The following is a 21,124-nucleotide window of genomic DNA, read 5'->3' on the forward strand; positions in this document are numbered from 1 at the left end:
AAGCTAGCCAGAGATCCGCCCACCAGGGGAGGGGCCATCGCAGGACCCCGCCGTGAGAGCGCCCTGCCGGAGGCAAGGCTGCTCTCAGCGCTCCCCCTTGGCGGTTGGGGAAGCGCACGCGGCGGGGGGGGGAGGGAATGTCGGAGCTGTCTCTCTCGCGTTGTCAGGCCTCCAGTATTTACCTTCCGGGTCGGCGGGGCTTCGGTTCCGGGGCGGGGTGTCCGCTCTGTGTGTCCGCAGCCCGGCTTCGCTCTGTGGAGCTGTCTCAGCGGGAGCAGGGGGGCTCGCTGCAGTACCGGGGAGGGACCGGACTCCGGGCATCATGAGCGGTGAGTGCCCGCCCGAGCCCGCGGGGAGGGAGGCTCAGGCTGTGTTGCAGCGCCCGGCTGAGTCCCGGCCTCCCTCCTCCCGCTATCCCCACTCTCTGTGGCGCTGCCTGGCTGCTGGGGGTCATGGCGCGCCCCGTGCCAGCCGGTGCTAAGGGCCGGTTAGGCTGGCGGCTCCCGCTGGGGGCAGGCTGACGTGCCGGAGGGGTAACCTAGTCCCTGGGCACTGGAAAGGTGGCCCCTCCTACTTCGGATCCCTGAATGAGGCGCAGCTCCCCTCCTCCCCCTTCATTTTTATTGTGTGAAGCTCAGTCCTCTAGCAACGTGTGAAACCCCAGACCCTGCAGCGCTAACCCCCTGAGAGCCACCGGACTGTAAACACCTGTAAGGCCGACTGCTTTGAAATCAAAGTTGCCTGAACTGAGCAAAGTGCAGAAAGTAAACAGAGCATAAATAATGTAATATTCTTACTTAGTACACTGAGATGTGGTTAGTAACCTGAACAAAGAAGCGTGTTTGCTGATGTGATTTTTTTTTTTAAGTGACAATATGAAACCTCCATCTGCTATTCCTGAAATACACACACCAGTTCTGGACCTATTGTGTTTTTTTTTCTACCCTAAATTAACTGCAGGGTATTTAAGGTGAAGTGAGGCAAGATGGTGTTCACTGAATCTTAAGATTACAGCGAGAGAGGAAGAATTGTACAGTTTTGCCCAGGCCTCAGTTTTTCTTGAACTGACCATTTATCTAATAAATATTGGATCTAGGGCAATACTATCCTTGCAGGGGTGGGGATGGGGGGAATCAGCATGGAGGCTAATTTCTGAGGTGGAGGGAAGGGTGGGTATTGGTCACACAAGTTGAAGTACCAGGACTGGTAGTAACAGTTAACAATAGTTCTCTTCAAATGGGATTTTACATGAGCAATATTTTAAATATAATTTTCAAAATGCAGATTGACACATTCTGCATTCAAATAGAGCAATAACTTAGTTGTAAAAATTGACTTGAAATAAGGCTTGTCAGAGTTGCTCATAAAACACAAATAGCATGCTGAGGGAAATCATCCCCCAACCCCGAGACTGTCCTTTTTTCTGCTGCAGTGAATTGGGAATTAGGTCCTGGGTTCTGTTCTAACTCTACTGCTAAAATGTTTAACCTCTGTTGATGAAAGGTGCAATTTTAACATTTAAAGTATTAACTGAGGCAGCTAAACCCCATGTGGATTCATGAATTACATTGGCTATGAAAGAGAAACTATACAACAGATGAAAGTGAGAGGCATCTTCCTAACATTTTCTCTGGGTATATCTGGCATTTGTATTTAGAAAAGTTATTTATCAAAATAATTTTGGCTTGAAAGGAGATGAAAAAGATGATCATAGACCCACAGGGAAAGTTATTAGTATTTTGTGAAATGCAGGTAACATTCAGACTTTCAAAACACAAAAAAATCTTTTCTCAGATGTTCAGCTTCATTTCAAGTTTTGCCACTATATTCATTTATACTTCGAAACTACCCTGGTAACCTCAAGTGGCCTGCATCTGCTTTTTAGTTGTGGTTCCAGTCCTGCAGTGAGCTCAACCTGGATGTAGGATCAGGGCTTAAGTTGTTATTTGGTGGTAAGTCGTTGCACACTTAAGCAATGGAATTTCCTTTTACAGTTAAAAAGAACAGTTGACATTTCTACGTAAAACTTTGGAAGCTGTTTTATTAGCAGCAGTTTTGTCCATAGTTTGTTTATATACGATATTTCTTTTCACTATTTTTATGAATTACCAAATCTTTGTTTTTGAAGCCTTCATCTATTTTTTTTTACCAATAGAGAGACATGTATGGTGCAGGTAGAATTTTCTCTAAATTGAAATGTTTCTCAGTTATCCAGGACTAGATTATGCATAAAGCAACATTACTAAGGATGATAGGCCAAACGTTTGATCTGCCTTTATAAACTTGTAAATCTTGCCAAGATCTATATGAGTTTAACTAGACAATAAAGTGAAACATGTATTAATAGTTTTCCTCTGAAAAAAGTAGGGTTTATGGGAACATAAACTTGGGCGTCACGGAACAGAGCAACAGGAAAGAGAAAAAAGAAAAGGAGTCTGTAATGTGCCACAAGTACTAACACATTTATTTGAACACAAGCTGTCGTGAGCTACAGCTCACTTCATCGGATGCATGCAGTGGAAAATACAGTGGGGAGATTTTATATACACAGAGAACATGAAACAATGGGTGTTACCATACACACTGTAACGAGAGTGATCAGGTAAGGTGAGCTATTACCAGCAGGAGAGAGGGAAAAAAACCTCACACATAAAAAACATACACATTGTGAAGAGAGTGGTCACTTTGGATGGGCTATTACCAGCAGGAGAGTGAGTTTGTGGGGGGGGGGGGGGCGGAGGGTGAGAAAACCTGGATTTGTGCTGGAAATGGCCCAACTTGATGATCACTTTTGATAAGCTATTACCAGCAGGAGAGTGAGTCTGTGTGTGTATGGGGGTGGGGGGGGAGTGAGAAAACCTGGATTTGTGCTGGAAATGGCCCACCTTGATTATCATGCACATTGTAGGGAGAGTGGTCACTTTGGATAAGCTATTACCAGCAGGAGAGTGAGTTTGTGTGTGTGGTTTTTGGAGGGGGGTGAGGGAGTGAGAGAACCTGGGTTTGTGCAGGAAATGGCCCACCTTGATTATCATACACATTGTGAAGAGAGTTGTCACTTTCGATGGGCTATTACCAGCAGGAGAGTGAGTTTGTGTGTGGGGGGGCGGAGGGTGAGAAAACCTGGATTTGTGCTGGAAATGGCCCACCTTGATTATCATGCACATTGTAGGGAGAGTGGTCACTTTGGATAAGCTATTACCAGCAGGAGAGTGAGTTTGTGTGTGTGGTTTTTGGAGGGGGGTGAGGGAGTGAGAGAACCTGGGTTTGTGCAGGAAATGGCCCACCTTGATTATCATACACATTGTGAAGAGAGTTGTCACTTTCGATGGGCTATTACCAGCAGGAGAGTGAGTTTGTGTGTGGGGGGGCGGAGGGTGAGAAAACCTGGATTTGTGCTGGAAATGGCCCAACTTGATGATCACTTTAGATAAGCTATTACCAGCAGGACAGTGGGGTGGGAGGAGGTATTGTTTCATGGTCTCTGTGTGTATATAATATCTTCTGCAGTTTCCACAGTATGCATCCGATGAAGTGAGCTGTAGCTTACGAAAGCTCATGCTCAAATAAATTGGTTAGTCTCTAAGGTGCCACAAGTACTCCTTTTCTTTTTGCGAATACAGACTAACACAGCTGTTACTCTGAAACCCAAAAAACCAAAATCCCCCCCTTTTTTAGTTTTAATCAAGGTGGGCCATTTCCAGTAGCTGACAAGAACGTGTGAGGAACAGTGTGGTGGTGGTGGGGGAATAAACATGGGGAAATAGTTTTACTTTGTGTAATGACCCATCCACTCCCAGTCTTTATTCAAACCTAATTTAATGGTGTCCAAGTTGCAAATTAATTCCAATTCAGCAGTCTCTTGTTGGAGTCTGTTTTTGAAGTTTTTTTGTTGAAGAATTGCAGCTCTTAGGTCTGTAATCGAGTTACCAGAGAGATTGAACTGATCTCCGACTGGTTTTTGAATGTTATAATTCTTGACCTCTCATTTGTGTCCATTTATTCTTTTGCATAGTGTCAGGGTTCGTTCCCCACTCTGAACTGTATGTGGGGACCTGCATGAAAACCTCCTCAGCTTACTTTTACCAGCTTAGGTTAAAACTTCCCCAAGGTACAAACTATTTTACCTTTTGCCCTTGTACTTTATCGCTGCCACCACCAAACGTCTAACAGATATATAACCGGGAAAGAGCCTGGAAACGTTTGGAAACGTCTTTCCCCCAAAAAATCCTCCAAAACCCTATGCCCCCCTTCTTGGGGAAGGTTTGATAAAAATCCTCACCAATTTGCATAGGTGAATACAGACCCAAACCCTTGGATCTTAAGAACAATGAAAAAGCAATCAGATTCTTAAAAGAAGAATTTTAATCAAAGTAAAAGAATCACCTCTGTAAAATCAGGATGGTAAATACCTTACAGGGTAATTAGATTCAAAACATAGAGAATCCCTCTAGGCAAAACCTTAAGTTACAAAAAGAGGAATCTACATTCCATTCAGCACAGCTTATTTTCTCAGCCATTTAAAGAAAACAGAATCTAACGCATATTTAGCTAGATTACTTACTAAGTTCTAAGAGTCCATTCCTGCTCTGGTCCCAGCAAAAGTATCACACAGACAGAGAGAGAGAGGTTTTGTTTCTCCCTCCCCCCAGCGTTTGAAAGTATCTTGTCTCCTCATTGGTCATTTTGGTCAGGTGCCAGCAAGGTTATCCTAGCTTCTTAACCCTTTAGAGATGAAAGGGTTTTTCCTCTGGCCAGGAGGGATTTTAAAGGTATTTACCCTTCCCTTTATATTTATGACACATAGAGACTGTCCAGTTTGGCCAGTGTACATGGCAGAGGGGCATTGCTGGCACATGATGGCATATATCACATTGGTAGATGTGCAGGTGAACGAGCCTCTGATAGTGTGACTGATGTGATTAGGCCCTATGATGGTGTCCCCTGAATAGATATGTGGACACAGTTGGCAACGGGCTTTGTTGCAAGGATAGGTTCCTGGGTTAGTGTTTTTGTTGTGTGGTTGCTGGTGAGTATTTGCTTCAGGTTGGGAGGCTGTCTGTAAGCAAGGACTGGCCTGTCTCCTGAGATCTGTGAGAGTGATGGGTTGTCCTTCAGGATAGGTTGCAGATTCTTGATGATGCACTGGAGAGGTTTTAGTTGGGGGCTGAAGGTGATGGCTAGTGGCATTCTGTTATTTTCTTTGTTGGGCCTGTCCTGTAGTAGGTAACTTCTGGATACTCTTCTGGCTCTGTCAATCTGTTTCTTCACTTCAGCAGGTGGGTATTGTAGTTGTAAGAAGGCTTGATAGAGATCTTGTATGTGTTTGTCTCTGTCTGAGGGGTTAGAGCAAATGCGGTTGTATCGTAGAGCTTGGCTGTAGACAATGGATCGTGTGGTGTGGTGTGGATGAAAGCTGGAGGCATGTAGGTAAGTATAGCGGTCAGTAGGTTTCCGGTATAGGGTGGTGTTTATGTGACCATCGCTTATTAGCACTGTAGTGTCCAGGAAGTGGACTGCTTGTGTGGACTGGTCCAGGCTGAGGTTGAGGTATGCTCAAATAAATTTGTTAGTCTCTAAGGTGCCAGAAGTACTCCTTTTCTTTTTGTGGATACAGACTAACATGGGTGCTACTCTGAAACCTGTCATTATGCAAGGCACTGAATTTAGCCGTATGGAGTGGAAATCCATCAACTTCATGAAAAAACTTGTACAGATACATTTACAACACACACTTTGCTTCTCTACAAAAGAAAAAGGACACTAAACTATCTAAACTGCTGCATGCCACAAGGGACCACAGCAGTAGTTCCCTTAACCCATCCAGCAATATTGTTAATCTATCTAGCTATACTCTTAGCCCAGCTGAAGAATCTGTCCTGTCTCGGGCCTCTCCTTCTGCCCCTCCACTCCCATGAACATGATACAGTTCTGTGGTGATCTAGAATCCTATTTTCGACATCTCTGACTCAGGGAATATTTCCAACACACCTCTGAACAGCATACTAACCCACAGAGACCTTCCTACCAACACTACAAAAAGAAGGATTCTGGGTGGACTCCTCCTGAAGGTCGAAACAACAGACGGGACTTCTACATAGAGTGCTTCCACCGATGTGCACAGGCTGAAATTGTGGAAAAGCAGCATCACTTGCCCCATAACCTCAGTCCTGCAGAACCAAATGCCATTCACAGCCTCAGAAACAACTCTGACATCTTAATAAACAAGGCTGACAAAGGAGGTGCTGTCGTCATCATGAATAGGTCAGAATATGAACAAGAGGCTGCTAGGCAGCTCTCCAACACCACATTCTACAAGCCATTACCCTCTGATCCCACTGAGGATTACCAAAAGAAACTACAGCATTTGCTCAAGAAACTCCCTGAAAAAGCACAAGAACAAATCGGCACAGACACACCCCTAGAGCCCCAAGCACGGGTATTCTGTCTGCTACCCAAGATCCATAAACCTGCAAATCCTGGACGCCCCATCATCTCAGGCATTGGCACCCTGACAGCAGGATTGTCTGGCTATGTAGACTCCCTCCACAGGCCCTACGCTACCAGCTTCCTGAGGAAATTACAATCCATTGGTGATCTTCCTGAAAACACCATCCTGGACACTGTGGATGTAGAAGCCCTCTACACCAACATTCCATACAAAGATGGACTACAAGCCATCAGGAACAGTATCCCTGATAATGTCACGGCAAATCTGGTGGCTGAACTTTGTGACTTTGTCCTCATCCATAACTACTTCGCATTTGGGGACAATGTATACCTTCAAATCCGCGGCACTGCTATGGGTACCGGCATGGCCCCACAGTATGCCAGCATTTTTATGGCTGACTTAGAACAACGCTTCCTCAGCTCTCGTCCCCTAATGCCCCCGCTCTACTTGCGCTACATTGATGACATCTTTGTCATCTGGACCCATGGAAAAGAGGCCCTTAAGGAATTCCTCCATGATTTCAACAATTTCCATCCCACCATCAATCTCAGCCTGGACCAGTCCACACAAGCAGTCCACTTCCTGGACACTACAGTGCTAATAAGCGATGGTCACATAAACACCACCCTATACCGGAAACCTACTGACCGCTATACTTACCTACATGCCTCCAGCTTTCAACCACACCACACCACACGATCCATCGTCTACAGCCAAGCTCTACGATACAACCGCATTTGCTCTAACCCCTCAGACAGAGACAAACACATACAAGATCTCTATCAAGCCTTCTTACAACTACAATACCCACCTGCTGAAGTGAAGAAACAGATTGACAGAGCCAGAAGAGTACCCAGAAGTTACCTACTACAGGACAGGCCCAACAAAGAAAATAACAGAATGCCACTAGCCATCACCTTCAGCCCCCAACTAAAACCTCTCCAGTGCATCATCAAGAATCTGCAACCTATCCTGAAGGACAACCCATCACTCTCACAGATCTCAGGAGACAGGCCAGTCCTTGCTTACAGACAGCCTCCCAACCTGAAGCAAATACTCACCAGCAACCACACAACAAAAACACTAACCCAGGAACCTATCCTTGCAACAAAGCCCGTTGCCAACTGTGTCCACATATCTATTCAGGGGACACCATCATAGGGCCTAATCACATCAGTCACACTATCAGAGGCTCATTCACCTGCACATCTACCAATGTGATATATGCCATCATGTGCCAGCAATGCCCCTCTGCCATGTATATTGGCCAAACCGGACAGTCTCTACATAAAAGAATAAATGGACACAAATGAGAGGTCAAGAATTATAACATTCAAAAACCAGTCGGAGAACAGTTCAATCTCTCTGGTCACTCGAATACAGACCTAAAAGTCGCAATTCTTCAACAAAAAAACTTCAAAAGCAGACTCCGAGAGACTGCTGAATTGGAATTAATTTGCAAACTGGACACCATTACATTAGGTTTGACTAAAGACTAAGAGTGATGTGTCATTACACAAAGTAAAACTATTTCCCCATGTTTTTTGCCCCCCGCTTACTGTTCCTTACATGTTCTTGTCAACTGCTGGAAGTGGCCCACCTTGATTATCACTACAAAAGGTTTTTTGTTTTTTTGTCCCCCCACTGGTAATAGCTCACCTTACCTGATCACTCTCGTTACAGTGTGTATGGTAACACCCATTGTTTCATGTTCTCTGTGTATATAAAATCTCCCCACTGTATTTTCCACTGCATGCATCCGATGAAGTGAGCTGTAGCTCATGAAAGCTTATGCTCAAATAAACTTGTTAGTCTCTAAGGTACCACAAGTACTCCTTTTCTTTTTGTGGATATAGACTACCACGGCTGCTACCCAGGAAAGAGAAAATATGCATCATATTCACATCTCTCTTTAGGTAGAGAATTAGGCAAACTCAAATGTAATCTGTTTCAACTATGTCCCTTTCTGAAGCTGGGACACTATCATTTATTGTCATACACTAGCATATACTTTTAGAGTTTATAATATAATAGATAAATGATTAAGGACAAAAGTTTTAACTGACTTGTTTAATGCATGTGAATTTTTTTATTCATCTTTAGTTTTAAGACTAAGATTTTTGACTAGGAATAGTGCAAAATCTTAGTCTTAAAACAAAAAGATGAATAGGACAATTTGCGTGAATTAAACAAGTCAGTTAAAACTTTGGTCCTTAATCATTTTTCTGTGATATTACGAACTCTAAAAGTATAAATGTTAGTGTGTGAGAACCAGGAATTGCCTTCGACCACTGTTTTTCAAATTGAAATGCAAATATGGTACAAAAGTTAAAAAACTAATTAGACTGGTAAGTTTATTAGTTGTATTAATCTGTTGCCTTAGTAACACAGACTGAGTATTTTAAGATGTGACTTTTTAGATAATGTCCTTTTAACAGAATGTGGAACTGTACTGATACTTGTATGAAATACTGCCTGATAGATATTTCCTGTAAATTTATATCTACTTTATTAATAGTCATGATCTACTCTTACATGCTAGGTTTCAGAGTAACAGCCGTGTTAGTCTGTATTCGCAAAAAGAAAAGGAGTACTTGTGGCACCTTAGAGACTAACCAATTTATTTGAGCATGAGCTTTCGTGAGCTATAGCTCACTTCATCAGATGCATACCGTGAATTCACTCTCCTGCTGGTGATAGCCCATCCAAAGTGACAACTCTTTACACAATGTGCATGATAATGAAGTTAGGCCATTTCCTGCACAAATCCAGGTTCTCTCACTCCCTCACCCCCCTCCAAAAACCCACCCCCATACACACACAAACTCACTCTCCTGCTGGTAATAGCTCATCCAAACTGACCACTCTCCAAGTTTAAATCCAAGTTAAACCAGAACATCGGGGGGGGGGGGTAGGAAAAAACAAGAGGAAATAGGCTACCTTGCATAATGACTTAGCCACTCCCAGTCTCTATTTAAGCCTAAATTAATAGTATCCAATTTGCAAATGAATTCCAATTCAGCAGTTTCTCGCTGGAGTCTGGATTTGAAGTTTTTTTGTTTTAAGATAGCGACCTTCATGTCTGTGATTGCGTGACCAGAGAGATTGAAGTGTTCTCCGACTGGTTTGTGAATGTTATAATTCTTGACATCTGATTTGTGTCCATTTATTCTTTTACGTAGAGACTGTCCAGTTTGACCAATGTACATGGCAGAGGGGCATTGCTGGCACATGATGGCATAAATCACATTGGTGGATGTGCAGGTGAACGAGCCTCTGATAGTGTGGCTGATGTTATTAGGCCCTGTGATGGTGTCCCCTGAATAGATATGTGGGCACAATTGGCAACGGGCTTTGTTGCAAGGATAAGTTCCTGGGTTAGTGGTTCTGTTGTGTGGTATGTGGTTGTTGGTGAGTATTTGCTTCAGGTTGCGGGGCTGTCTGTAGGCAAGGACTGGCCTGTCTCCCAAGATTTGTGAGAGTGTTGGGTCATCCTTTAGGATAGGTTGTAGATCCTTAATAATGCGTTGGAGGGGTTTTAGTTGGGGGCTGAAGGTGACGGCTAGTGGCGTTCTGTTATTTTCTTTGTTAGGCCTGTCCTGTAGTAGGTAACTTCTGGGAACTCTTCTGGCTCTATCAATCTGTTTCTTTACTTCCGCAGGTGGGAAGAGTTGTCACTTTGGATGGGCTATCACCAGCAGGAGAGTGAATTTGTGTGGGGGGGGGTGGAGGGTGAGAAAACCTGGATTTGTGCTGGAAATGGCCTAACCTGAAGATTACTTTAGATAAGCTATTACCAGCAGGACAGTGGGGTGGGAGGAGGTATTGTTTCATATTCTCTGTGTATATATAAAGTCTGCTGCAGTTTCCACGGTATGCATCTGATGAAGTGAGCTGTAGCTCACGAAAGCTCATGCTCAAATAAATTGGTTAGTCTCTAAGGTGCCACAAGTACTCCTTTTCTTCTTACATGCTAGAATATTTTTTTGTGGGTGAGATGACAACCCCAACTAATATAGACATGAACTATATTCAGTATTATAGCATTTTGGACTTGCCATGTACAGTACTGAATAGCTAAAACTGTCAGGGGCTGTCTCACAAATAACTAATTCACTACATTTGCTGACTGTAATTACCAAACTTTGCATATTGGAGTCTGCACACTGTGGAATTTCTTAGGTTATTGTGTAACAGAACCCAGTTTTATTAACCGAATGAGAGAGATGTATTCAGGTGAATTGGAGGGTCTTCAATATAAATGATTCATATCAGGGGACATAACCTAATTTTAGATGTGGAGGTGGTTTGATACATGGGGCTTTGGCTAAACTAGGTTCTGGGGGTGTGTGTGTATGTATATTTGGACTGCTCAAATGTCAACCTTAAAATCTATCTATCTATAATATTTTACTTTTTCATTGTAACTTCAGACTTGAATAATGTTCACATTTAAATGCTAACCCATTGCTAAAAAGGATAATAAAAGTAATATAAAGTATACATATATTTTTAGGGTTGGCATTTGAGTGGTCAAAAAATAACTGGTCAAATATTTTAAAGCATTAATTTTTAGAGTAGTAACACAAAAGCGTAAGATGTTAGCCTTAGATATTTATGCCTAATTACAAAAAACAAGTTACTTACTGAGTTGTTCCAACTTAGAAGAATATGAAACACAATGAAATGAATCTTTAAAAAATGAAAGAAATAATTACTTTTATTCTTTTTAGCAATGGGTTAGCATTTAAATGTGAACATTATTCAAGACTGAATAGTTACAATGAAAAAGTAAAACGAAATTAAACAGAAATAAAACACATAGCAACTCTGAGAGTCCTTTTTAAAGGCACTTATGCTTGATAGGCGCATATTTTCTCTGTGTTGGGGGAGGAGGCTTAATGACTGACTGCTCCTCTTTCTCCCCCACTCTTTTCTGAGTTAATTTCTGTAAATTTGTCTAGTCAGTTTAGATTTAAGCTTTTTGAGGCAGGGATCATGTCTTTTAACTTGTTTAATGTGTTTTGTAAACTGCCATGTACAGTGATGGCCAGGTATACAAATAACGATACAGATATAGACATACATTGTTTGTTCTAGAGATTCCAATCAGTTAAGATGCTCAGCTTTCAATTAGTTCACCTTTTTCCAAACAGTTGGCGTTAGCATATGTGAAAATGAATGATCAATACATTTAAGTAGGCTTGCTAACGGATGGCACCATGATGCAACTTACCTTTCTGATTGTCATCTACATAGGGCATTCTTGGTGGAATATCTGACAGTATTTGATCCTGGTCAAATAATACGTGGTCAATTGTCTGGCTTGGCAAGCCTAATTTTTTTTTTTACCATTACAAGACACTGTAGGTGAAATGATACAACAGATTTACTATGCTTCTAATGTAAACTTAGTCTTAATGCCGACAAAGTCTTTAACTTGTCACTTATTCAAGATGATTTTATGTGCTTGGGTAGTGCAGCGAAGAAGTGTTTTTGCCTTTAACTTCCTGAAACTGACTCAAATCCTGACTTGGGTTACAAGGAAACAGGAACCTGAAGAGTCTAATTTTAAGCACTATTTGTGTACCACAGCCTTCGCTGTGATTGTCTTTGCATAAGAGAGGATGAGCACTCAAATAGTATCAGTATGGCCTGACAAGAATTAGGTGTATTGACAGAGCTAGGTACTAAAGCTTTCTGTAGTATGGCTAATTCAAGGCAGCACCATTGAACACTAAATTCAAATACAATTTTTAAAAGCTGATCTTTGTTCGTATCTGAATTTAATCTTATTTTCTGCATATGTAGTGGTTAGGTGTATTAGGATGAATTAAAGGACACAGTCAGTTTAAAAATCATGCTTCTGTCTGAGTTATTATAACTATAGTTGCTACAAATAGTTCTTAAGATCACTGTAACTTATATGGATTAGATGAAAACTTTTTTTTTCCACTTGCAAAATCAGTCAGTTTCTGTTCATGTGTGTTTGGATCTTTCTCATACAATACAGAGAGTAAAAACATTTTAAAAATAGAAAAGTAAAACCACCAGAAATGGGGGGCAACTCAGAGGCAGGTGCAATACCTGAAACTAATTTTAGCTCATTTTTTAAAACTAATAACTTTTAAAAGGAAGGAGTCTCTTCATGCTTTTCTTAGTTTTTGCTTCCTTAAACTCATATGTTCATTGTCATTTTTAGAGTTCTGCATGGACTTCCTTTTTTTTTTAACATAATAATCTAAATATAACTTTTCTTCCTCCCAGTGTGACATATTTAATGTGAAAAAACCTAGTAATATATATGGTGCTGCAAGTTTACTGCTATTTGAATTTGCATGGGAGCAGTTCAGACATCCGGCTTTATGACTGGGCATCACAATAACTTTAGCTGTGTGTAAATTGTGAAATGGAATGCAGTAGATACCTCCTAATTGGTACCCTCTTGTGACTGGGTGCCTGAATGGCCACACTGAGGATGCTATATCCAGGGCAGACTACAAGGAATAGGGCAGACAGTCCACCAGACTGGTTTATTCTTTTAGATTCACCACGCCTGTAACAAAGCAACTTCTGTAATACCACACTGCTTACCAAGAAGCCAAATACAGTCCCCTTTAACTGTTCCAGCTCTTGACCTCTATCTAGATAGCCAAGTGTAATATAGTGAGTGGTTACTGAAAACCAGATTTACCATATTTTAGGTCCACCAGTCCGAAAGGACCGACACTGATCCCCAGGTCAACATGAGTTTTAGATCTTACCCAATAATCATGCAGATGCCAATCCTTTAGTAAGTAAAACTTAAGGTTTTAATGATAAAAGGAAAAAGAAGGAAGAGAGTTGCAGTCTTCAAGAGATCAGTATACATACAGATATGTGAAAAGTCCTTAGGTCAGTTTCATAGCAGAGACTGTGAGGCTGCTGATTTGTAAAAAGTCTTTATGGAATTAATTAAAAAAGTTATAGTCCAATAGTTATTCCAGGTGTAGAGTTTGTTCAGATTCTTCCATTAGAATTCTAGGGTATATCCAGAGTAAACCTGGAGACCTCAGTCTTGTTACTTGGACTTTGCCTGTCAAAATTTAAGCAGACCTGAGATAAAAAGGATCAGGCCTGGGCTTTTTCTTCATAGTCTGCTGGCAAGCTGATAAGCCTTTTGATAACAATTGCCACAGCAAGACCTTTCCTGTATGAAGAATAAGCAGTGTATATTGTTGCTTTGAAGCTGATCTTCAATTTCCTATGAATATACAGGAAAACTGCGTTCATTCATATAAGGCAATTAGCCATTCAAACTATCAAGGCAGTTCATAATAGCATAGATAATTGAGCTGAATACAATGCAAATAATATTAGGGTGCTACTGTAGACAATAATACCTCAGAACTAACTGATTCCTCCTAGAAATCTTTGAAAAATATTTTGGACCTCTTTATGTCCTCAGATACAGTAGTGAGACTCCATTAGAAGGGAGTAGTAATTATGCATGCGTATCTTGTATGCATGTTGTTTTCAAGGTCAGCTATTCATTCCTGTTGTTGACTCCTCGCTTGAAGTCCTAATCCACCTCTCATCACACTGTTCTCCACAGCAGCCAATTGTGTTGCTATGAATGGAGAATTAGGACTTCAAGTGAGATAATTAGGGCCTGATCTACTAAAAACAACAATGTTACTGTTATCATACAAAAATCCCTAGTATCTTTTTAAAAGAAGAAAAATTTAATATAGGTAAAATTGGCTTTCAGTTGTGTTTTTTAAAGACTAATCAAGAGGTATACCCATTAGGACTTTAAAGGATCATAACAGTTAACTGAGGCTTGTAATACTATTTTGTGTTTATATATTACATTTAATATGCTGCTTTAAAGAGAATCAGGGTAAAATATATAGTTCTAAAAATATTACTAGCTACTAATCTTATAAAATATGAAAAATGTTTTTTATTTTTTACACTTTACTCTGCTTGGATAATGAAACTAGACTGACTAGTCTCACTCTGAATCTCTTGTACTGTGAGTTGCTGATACATTTTAAAAATTATTGGGGAATTTTTTTTTTTAATTTAGCTTTTTGTAAACCCCTTTTTCTTACAAAATATACACGTCAAACATGACAATATCATAGTTTTTCTGACTATGAAATGGAAATTTTTTTTAAATTGTACTGATCAAACTGCTGAAAACTATCCATAGTTTATAACATTGTTCTTGCTGGAATCATCCGAACTCCTCATCTAAACTTCTCAAGAAAATTATTAGCAACAGCTGTGTGCAGTCATGGTTGAGACTAATACAGTTTTAACTGTAGTGCGGACTCAGCTTTAATTTCACATCCATACTATGGTTGTATGCTGACTTGCTGGTATCACACCATTCAGTTTTTTAGCAGAGTCTGCATGACAGTGATAAACTTAATCTGGTATGTTCTACGTATTTATGAATTTCTGTTTTGCCTATCAATTTGGTATCTAGGAGATCAAAGGTTTATGTTAATGGATATAATGGTGGCAGAGTGGTATGGATTTGAAAATTGACACATGCGTTGTACCTTGAAGAAAACCTTCCTCCACATAATTAATATAAAACTTGTTTCCATTTGAATGAAAGCTGCTTACCTTGTGAAATTCCTACAAACTCTCATTCTGAAATAGCCTGGGACTGCTGACTTTAAGATAAGCATCTCATTGTATTTTCCCTGTTACCTTGAAAGAGAAGGGAGTATTGAAGAAATGAGTCTGAGGCAACATGGGGAATGCATGTGTTTAATTGGTGGTTTTGATTGTGGCTGGATTTTACTAAGAGTGTACTCTCACTGGCATGTTTTTCTTGTACAGATTTGTAAGTGATTTTGATTAGTTGTGGCACACTTAGACCTGCAGATACTTACTCCCTAAAAATATAAATAAAACCATAGTACAATATGACTTAATTCAGCGAAGTTGGAATCTCTGATAAAAATTTTTAGGACTGGAATAATAATGATTATACAGGTCACGGCTGATGTGCATTGGCATCGCTGTCTGATGAAGCCTGCACAGTGTACTAAATTAGCTGTACTAAATTTGACTCTAGCCAGAGCTACTAGTATCACCTTCATATGCACAGAGTTCTTAAAAAAAAAATCTCGAAATGATTGCACAACTTGATTCAAACTTCAAAATCTAAAGTTAACTCTCGGTAAATTGATAATGGAAAATGGCAGTGGTTTCCAAATGAGCACCACTGAGCTCTTATATAATTAGATAATAGTAATTTAGGTAATAAAATATACTTGTTTTCTTTTACTCTGGATTCACATCTGGTACAGGCATCCTGTGTTTTCTGGAGTCCAGCTCTTGCTGCTACTCTGAAACCTGTCATTATGCAAGGCACTGAATTTAGCCATATGGAGTGGAAATCCACTGCATGCATCCAATGAAGTGAGCTGTAGCTCACGAAAGCTTATGCTCAAATAAATTTGTTAGTCTTTAAGGTGACACAAGTACTCCTTTTCTTTTTGCGGATTCAGACTAACACAGCTGCTACTCTGAAATCTGCCGGAGAGGAGCAGCTTCCATGGAATGAATTGTGGTCAGTTTTAATCTCTTCTCCTGCTTGGGTAAATTGGAGGTACTTTGTGCAGGAATAGTACACATATGAGATTGTGTAATAGGTGCTCCAGGGTGATGGGCTGCAAGAAGAAGAGAGAAATGTTTTCCACCCCTTATACCTTCTCCAGTTCTTCAATGTTGTCTGGGTAATAGGTTTTGCTAGGTGATGAGGGAAATTTATTCAAGTAGAATTCTGATATGGAGGTCAGAGTTTTATATGAATCTGAATATCCTTTGCAGGGAGGAGGAGGAAGAACAACAAGAAGAAGAAAAGTGTGGGCACAGAATGGTCTAACTCAGGGCCCAGAGAGGTAAGGTGGTGAAGTAATATCTTTTGGACCAGATGAGCTTTTGAGCTTACAAAGCTCTTCTTCAGGTCTGTGTAAGCTTAAAAGCTTCTTTCTCTCCTCAACGGAAGTTGGTCCAGTAAAAGATATTACCTCACCCACCTTGTCTATCTAATATTCTGGAACCAGTACAGCTACAACAACACTACGTATAACTCAACGTCTGACATATTAGGAGTAGTGGCAGATAAGTATAGGAAGTCCTTTTAAAAACCTGAGAGAAGACTAGATTAACAGTGCACAGTGACTTAGCCTAATTAAACAGCAAGCTTTATGTGCAGCCAGACATGTTTATAAAAGATTTTCCAACCAAGCAAGGTGTGAAAGCTGACACTGCATACTGAAATTATTTAGATTAAAAAGTTAAATGTTGTGGCCTGTGCATTAATGTTTACGTGTAGTGTCTTGCTTACTAATTAACTTTACCTGATTGGCATTAATCAAGAGAAGACTATGTTAATACTGTTCTTAATATTTTAAGAACTGTAGAGTAATTTTTATTGATTCCACAAAAAGAATAACTTATTAAAATCAGACTGACTGACTGATCATCTACCATTGTTTCTGCATATTAAATAAAGGGTATCTAAAAAAACAAAACAAAAAGGTCTAATCTTGCATCCTCTTACTCAGAGAAGTACTTCCATTAACCTCAGTGAGATGACTAGTACATGTGAGGAAAGTTTTCCAGAATTGGGACTAGTATATTTTTGTTAAAATAATAGAGCTGTGTTGAATTTTAGGATCAAAGAACAATGACACCAAAAGACAATTTCTTCTAGAGCGGCTACTGGATGCAGTTAAACAGGTAAGAAATCAAAACAATAAATACAAGTTTGCCCCAATTCTAAAAATCTTTCTGCAGTATATAAATGCTGAGTTGACGTTTCTGTCAAGAGCTGCTATTATTCTTCCCTCCCCTCTTCAATAGATGGAGGGGGAAACTTGCTGTTCTTAAGAAGTTCTCTCAGGCCTTGACTTCTCTAGGAAAAAAGGTGTGTTAGCTAATGTATTAAAATCGCAGAGCAGACAGGGCAAGTTATAGTTGTAACACATGTTTACTAGTTGAGGTAAACCCTAGCAGGGAGCCTGGGATTTACCTTGACCAGTTAAGATGCTGTTAAAACTACAGTTTACCTGTCTACAGTAGGATTTTAACATCATTCTATCTACAGAGTTAAAAAATGCAGTCTCCCTGCCCAATGTAGACATGGTGTTATGTTCACTCAAAAGTTATAAACCCAGAACTTGGTAGATTTTTAAGGCTAGAAGGGACTATTGCGATCAACTTATGTAGCAGGATTGTGGGTAGAATGTGAAGAGAAGTTTGGGGTTCTGTATGGAGTTCTGCTTCTGTGATCCATGTTTGTGTATAGTGGTCCAGTGGAGAATTCTGCCCTAATTCTGTAACTGAATGTCAAAACTCTTGAGACCGTGTTACAAGAAAATATATGCAAAAAAGTTAAATAATTAATAGCTTAACTCAGAAATTTTTTGAGAAATCTCTGATAACTTTAAAAAAAATGTGTGGAAGTTTTCGGAAGTTTAGAATAAAAAAAATTCTAAGTTGGTTACATTAATAAAAAAATCTAGGAACATGCAATGCTTTTGGTATCTGGGTTGCCAAATATGACAGATTTTCATTTAGCAGCTAAAAGATAGAAAGGTTTGATAATGCACTGTGTGCTGGTGGTGGAGATAGTGGTAAACAGTATACATTAGTAACATATTTACTTTGAGTTCAGATATATGTTGATTTTTTTTCTATTTTCAAATGTTGCTTGCCTCTCTTATCCCATAAGGTTAAATAGAGACAATGCAGGTATGATGCACTTTTTCTTCCCCATCCCAAGTTCAAAATTCTTATTGTTTGTGAGTATCTGTGCAATCCTGGGTATAGTGCTTGCCTCTGTGAGTAGTCGTAGCACTACTCACTGAAGTACATACTGTTCCTGGAAGCAATAAGTGTGTGCAGATTTAAGCCTGAACTAGTAATTGGATTTAGAAATGGAGAACATCATCATATTAGTGAAACAGGTTTTGGATTCTTGATCCTCCAGACAAGTTAACAGAGAAGTTACTTGACTTATTAAAAGTATTTTAAAATAACTTTTAAAGTCTGTATTTTCAGAATGTTTCTTTGGTGAAAAACAGAACTTTATTTATGCTGAGTCAGTGAACATCTTTTTTTGGTTTGTTTTTAAAAATTAAAATTAAATTAAAATTAGAGCATTTAAGGATTTTCAGTTTCTTAACACTCGTGTTATTTAAACTTATTCATTACAGTGTCAAATCCGATTTGGAGGAAGAAAAGAAATTGCTTCAGATTCTGATAGCAGGTAAAAAGCTTTAGGGAGCATGTCTAAATTTATATATCATTATTACATAGGCTATATAATAAAAAGATATTTGGCCCACTTCAAAACATGCTTGTTTATGTAACTGCTGATATGAGAAACTCTTGGTTGCCTTCTTCATATTGGTGCACATGAATCATATTCCAGACAAAGGGGATTCTTAGGTGTTTGCAGGATTAAGGCAAAATGCTGAATTCCAAAGTCTGGATATAAGTAAAAAAGAACTTTATTTGTTACCCCAATACTTCTGGTTTTAAATTGACTATATATCTTATATTTATATAGATGTCTTAAATCTAGCCCTGTTCTGTTATGGGTTTCCTATTTTAACCAATTAAAAATGAACATATGAAAACCGAAGGTTTTTTTTCTTACTCCCGATGTTCTTTAGCTGCAAAAAGCATTCTCTCCCTAATCCTCTCTCCCTGCCACAAACTGCCTCTTCTTAATTGTAGAAATGCCAATTGAAAATTGTCATTTAGTTTCTGTTGTCATTTAGGTTCCCGTTGGTCAACTAGGTTATAGCGTTGAGTAACAGGTTGATAGTGTAACTAATTATTAGGGCTGCTGTCTTTTTAGTGAAAGCCAGCAGAGACCAGTTGAAAGATTCTGATCCAGAACGTACATTAAACTCCACTGCTGCCTGTCCTAAATTCTTAAACCAACTCCCATTTCAGTTCTGTAAACTAACCTTGAACTTAGTTAAGCTGCCTTTGGAGAAAAGTACCTAGACTAGAGGTGGAAATGGCAGCTACTTCTTCCTTATTCACTCAGCTGCCTTTTCAAGGTAGTTTGTCATCCATTGACCAGTTTCTTATAAACTACACTGCATACCTAGATTTTTTTCCCCATAGAAAGTGAATTAAAATGGCAACTGTGAATTGTTAATTCTTGTTTTTATTGTGTATATTATATCTCTCCCCCACCCTTTGTATGTTGCTTGTCTTACTGTGAAAGCTTCTAGAGGCAGGGACTGTCTTCCTGAGTGTGAACTGTAATGTTAAAATAGAAGTAGTTATTTCCAGATTCAGAGCAAAAACTTCTGATCCAAACTACTACTTTTTGCAACATTGCTCTATTTCTGAAACAATTTGTCAAGAATTAGAGGTTTGGGTATTCCTTTTAGGATTGATATGTTGACAAGCATGGAAATTTGGGATTTAAAAAGCCTAATGCTAAGCCAAAAAATGACATGGTTTACTCATAAATGTCTCTTGAATCAGGCAGAATGGTCATCTTGCTCAGTCGTGTTATTTGGCTGTGGTTAGGCAGCTTAAGTCTTAATTAAACAGGAAGTGAAAATTTTACATGTAGAGATATCTGATCACATATTTTTCCAGTGTGATTTGGAGCTATGCTCAATGGTTGAGAATATTTTTGGAGGAGAGAATAAGTCACACTTAGGGCTTATTTACTCTACAAAATTAGGTTGACTGAAATTAGATTGACCTACAGCCACGTCAGCAATTACATTTGCTGTTGGTGTCCACACTGCCCTCCTTCTGCCAGTGGTGCATGTTCTCATCAGGTGCGCTTGCACCAACTGACAGTCAGAGTGTAGGGCTCACAGCTGTCTATTTCACAGCTGGAGCCCCCAGGCCCACAGGGCTGACTGCCTACCAGCAGTGAAATAGACATTCTGGTCAGTTTATTGGCTGCTGCTATTTCAAATCTTGTCTCTGGCTCTGGCTGTCAGCCCTGGGGTTGCGGGGTGGAGGGCTCCAATTGTGAGCTTGGCGCCTGGCTGACAGCCAACAAACAATGTAAGTAATGCAGAGTCTACATGGACACTGCATCAGTCTAACTACATCAATCTAAGTGCTACACCTTTCGCGGAGGTGAGTTTTATTAATTTGATGAAGTGGGTGACTTACATCAGCGGGAGTACCATTGTAATGTAGACACTGACGGAGTTAGGTCGACATAAGCTGCCTTATGTCACCTTAAGTCTGAAGTGTAGCCCAGGCCTTATGTGGGTTGCAAATTTTACGAGATTTACTAATTTCAGTGATGTTCTTTCATCTTTTTTTATAGCTGAATTTTTTAATTGTTCACAGTTCTCCAGTGTCCAGTAAACAAAGGGCCATTTTGTTGTTGGTTTGTTCTGTATAGATTCTTTTATCACATGCATCATGGTGATAGTATCTGTTATCTACACACAAAATACACATGACTGAAACACTTTTAGTTTCCAGTGGCTATTATTTTTCATATAATTTTGCTTTTTCTATAGATTGCTATAAGAATTTATTACTCCAGCATGAAAAATGTTTCCATTTCATTTTGGGAGACATAATTCAGTTTCTCATAGTAATATTCAGTATTATTCAGTTTTCTTGCTTCATGCACCTGCTTTTAATTGTTTGATATCTCTT

General features: G+C 39.8%; 1 protein-coding gene across 4 annotated transcripts in view; it reads left to right on the forward strand.

The window, feature by feature from the left end:
- Positions 1-225: 225 nt before the first annotated feature.
- Positions 226-21,124, forward strand: part of SNX29 (sorting nexin 29) — a 459,980-nt gene continuing 439,081 nt past the window's right edge. For 3 of the 4 annotated variants that reach the window (XM_077828713.1, XM_077828712.1, XM_077828714.1), the window contains exons 1-4: positions 226-329; positions 15,964-16,025; positions 17,136-17,200; positions 18,679-18,731. In XM_077828713.1, coding sequence (XP_077684839.1) covers positions 16,016-16,025; positions 17,136-17,200; positions 18,679-18,731 — 128 coding nt within the window. In that variant the 5' untranslated portion in view covers positions 226-329; positions 15,964-16,015. The remainder of the gene's footprint in view (positions 330-15,963; positions 16,026-17,135; positions 17,201-18,678; positions 18,732-21,124) is intronic. The other variant, XM_077828715.1, reaches the window with a different exon arrangement.

This window comes from Eretmochelys imbricata, chromosome 10 (genome assembly GCF_965152235.1).
Source record: "Eretmochelys imbricata isolate rEreImb1 chromosome 10, rEreImb1.hap1, whole genome shotgun sequence".
Taxonomy (NCBI): Eukaryota; Metazoa; Chordata; order Testudines; family Cheloniidae; genus Eretmochelys; species Eretmochelys imbricata.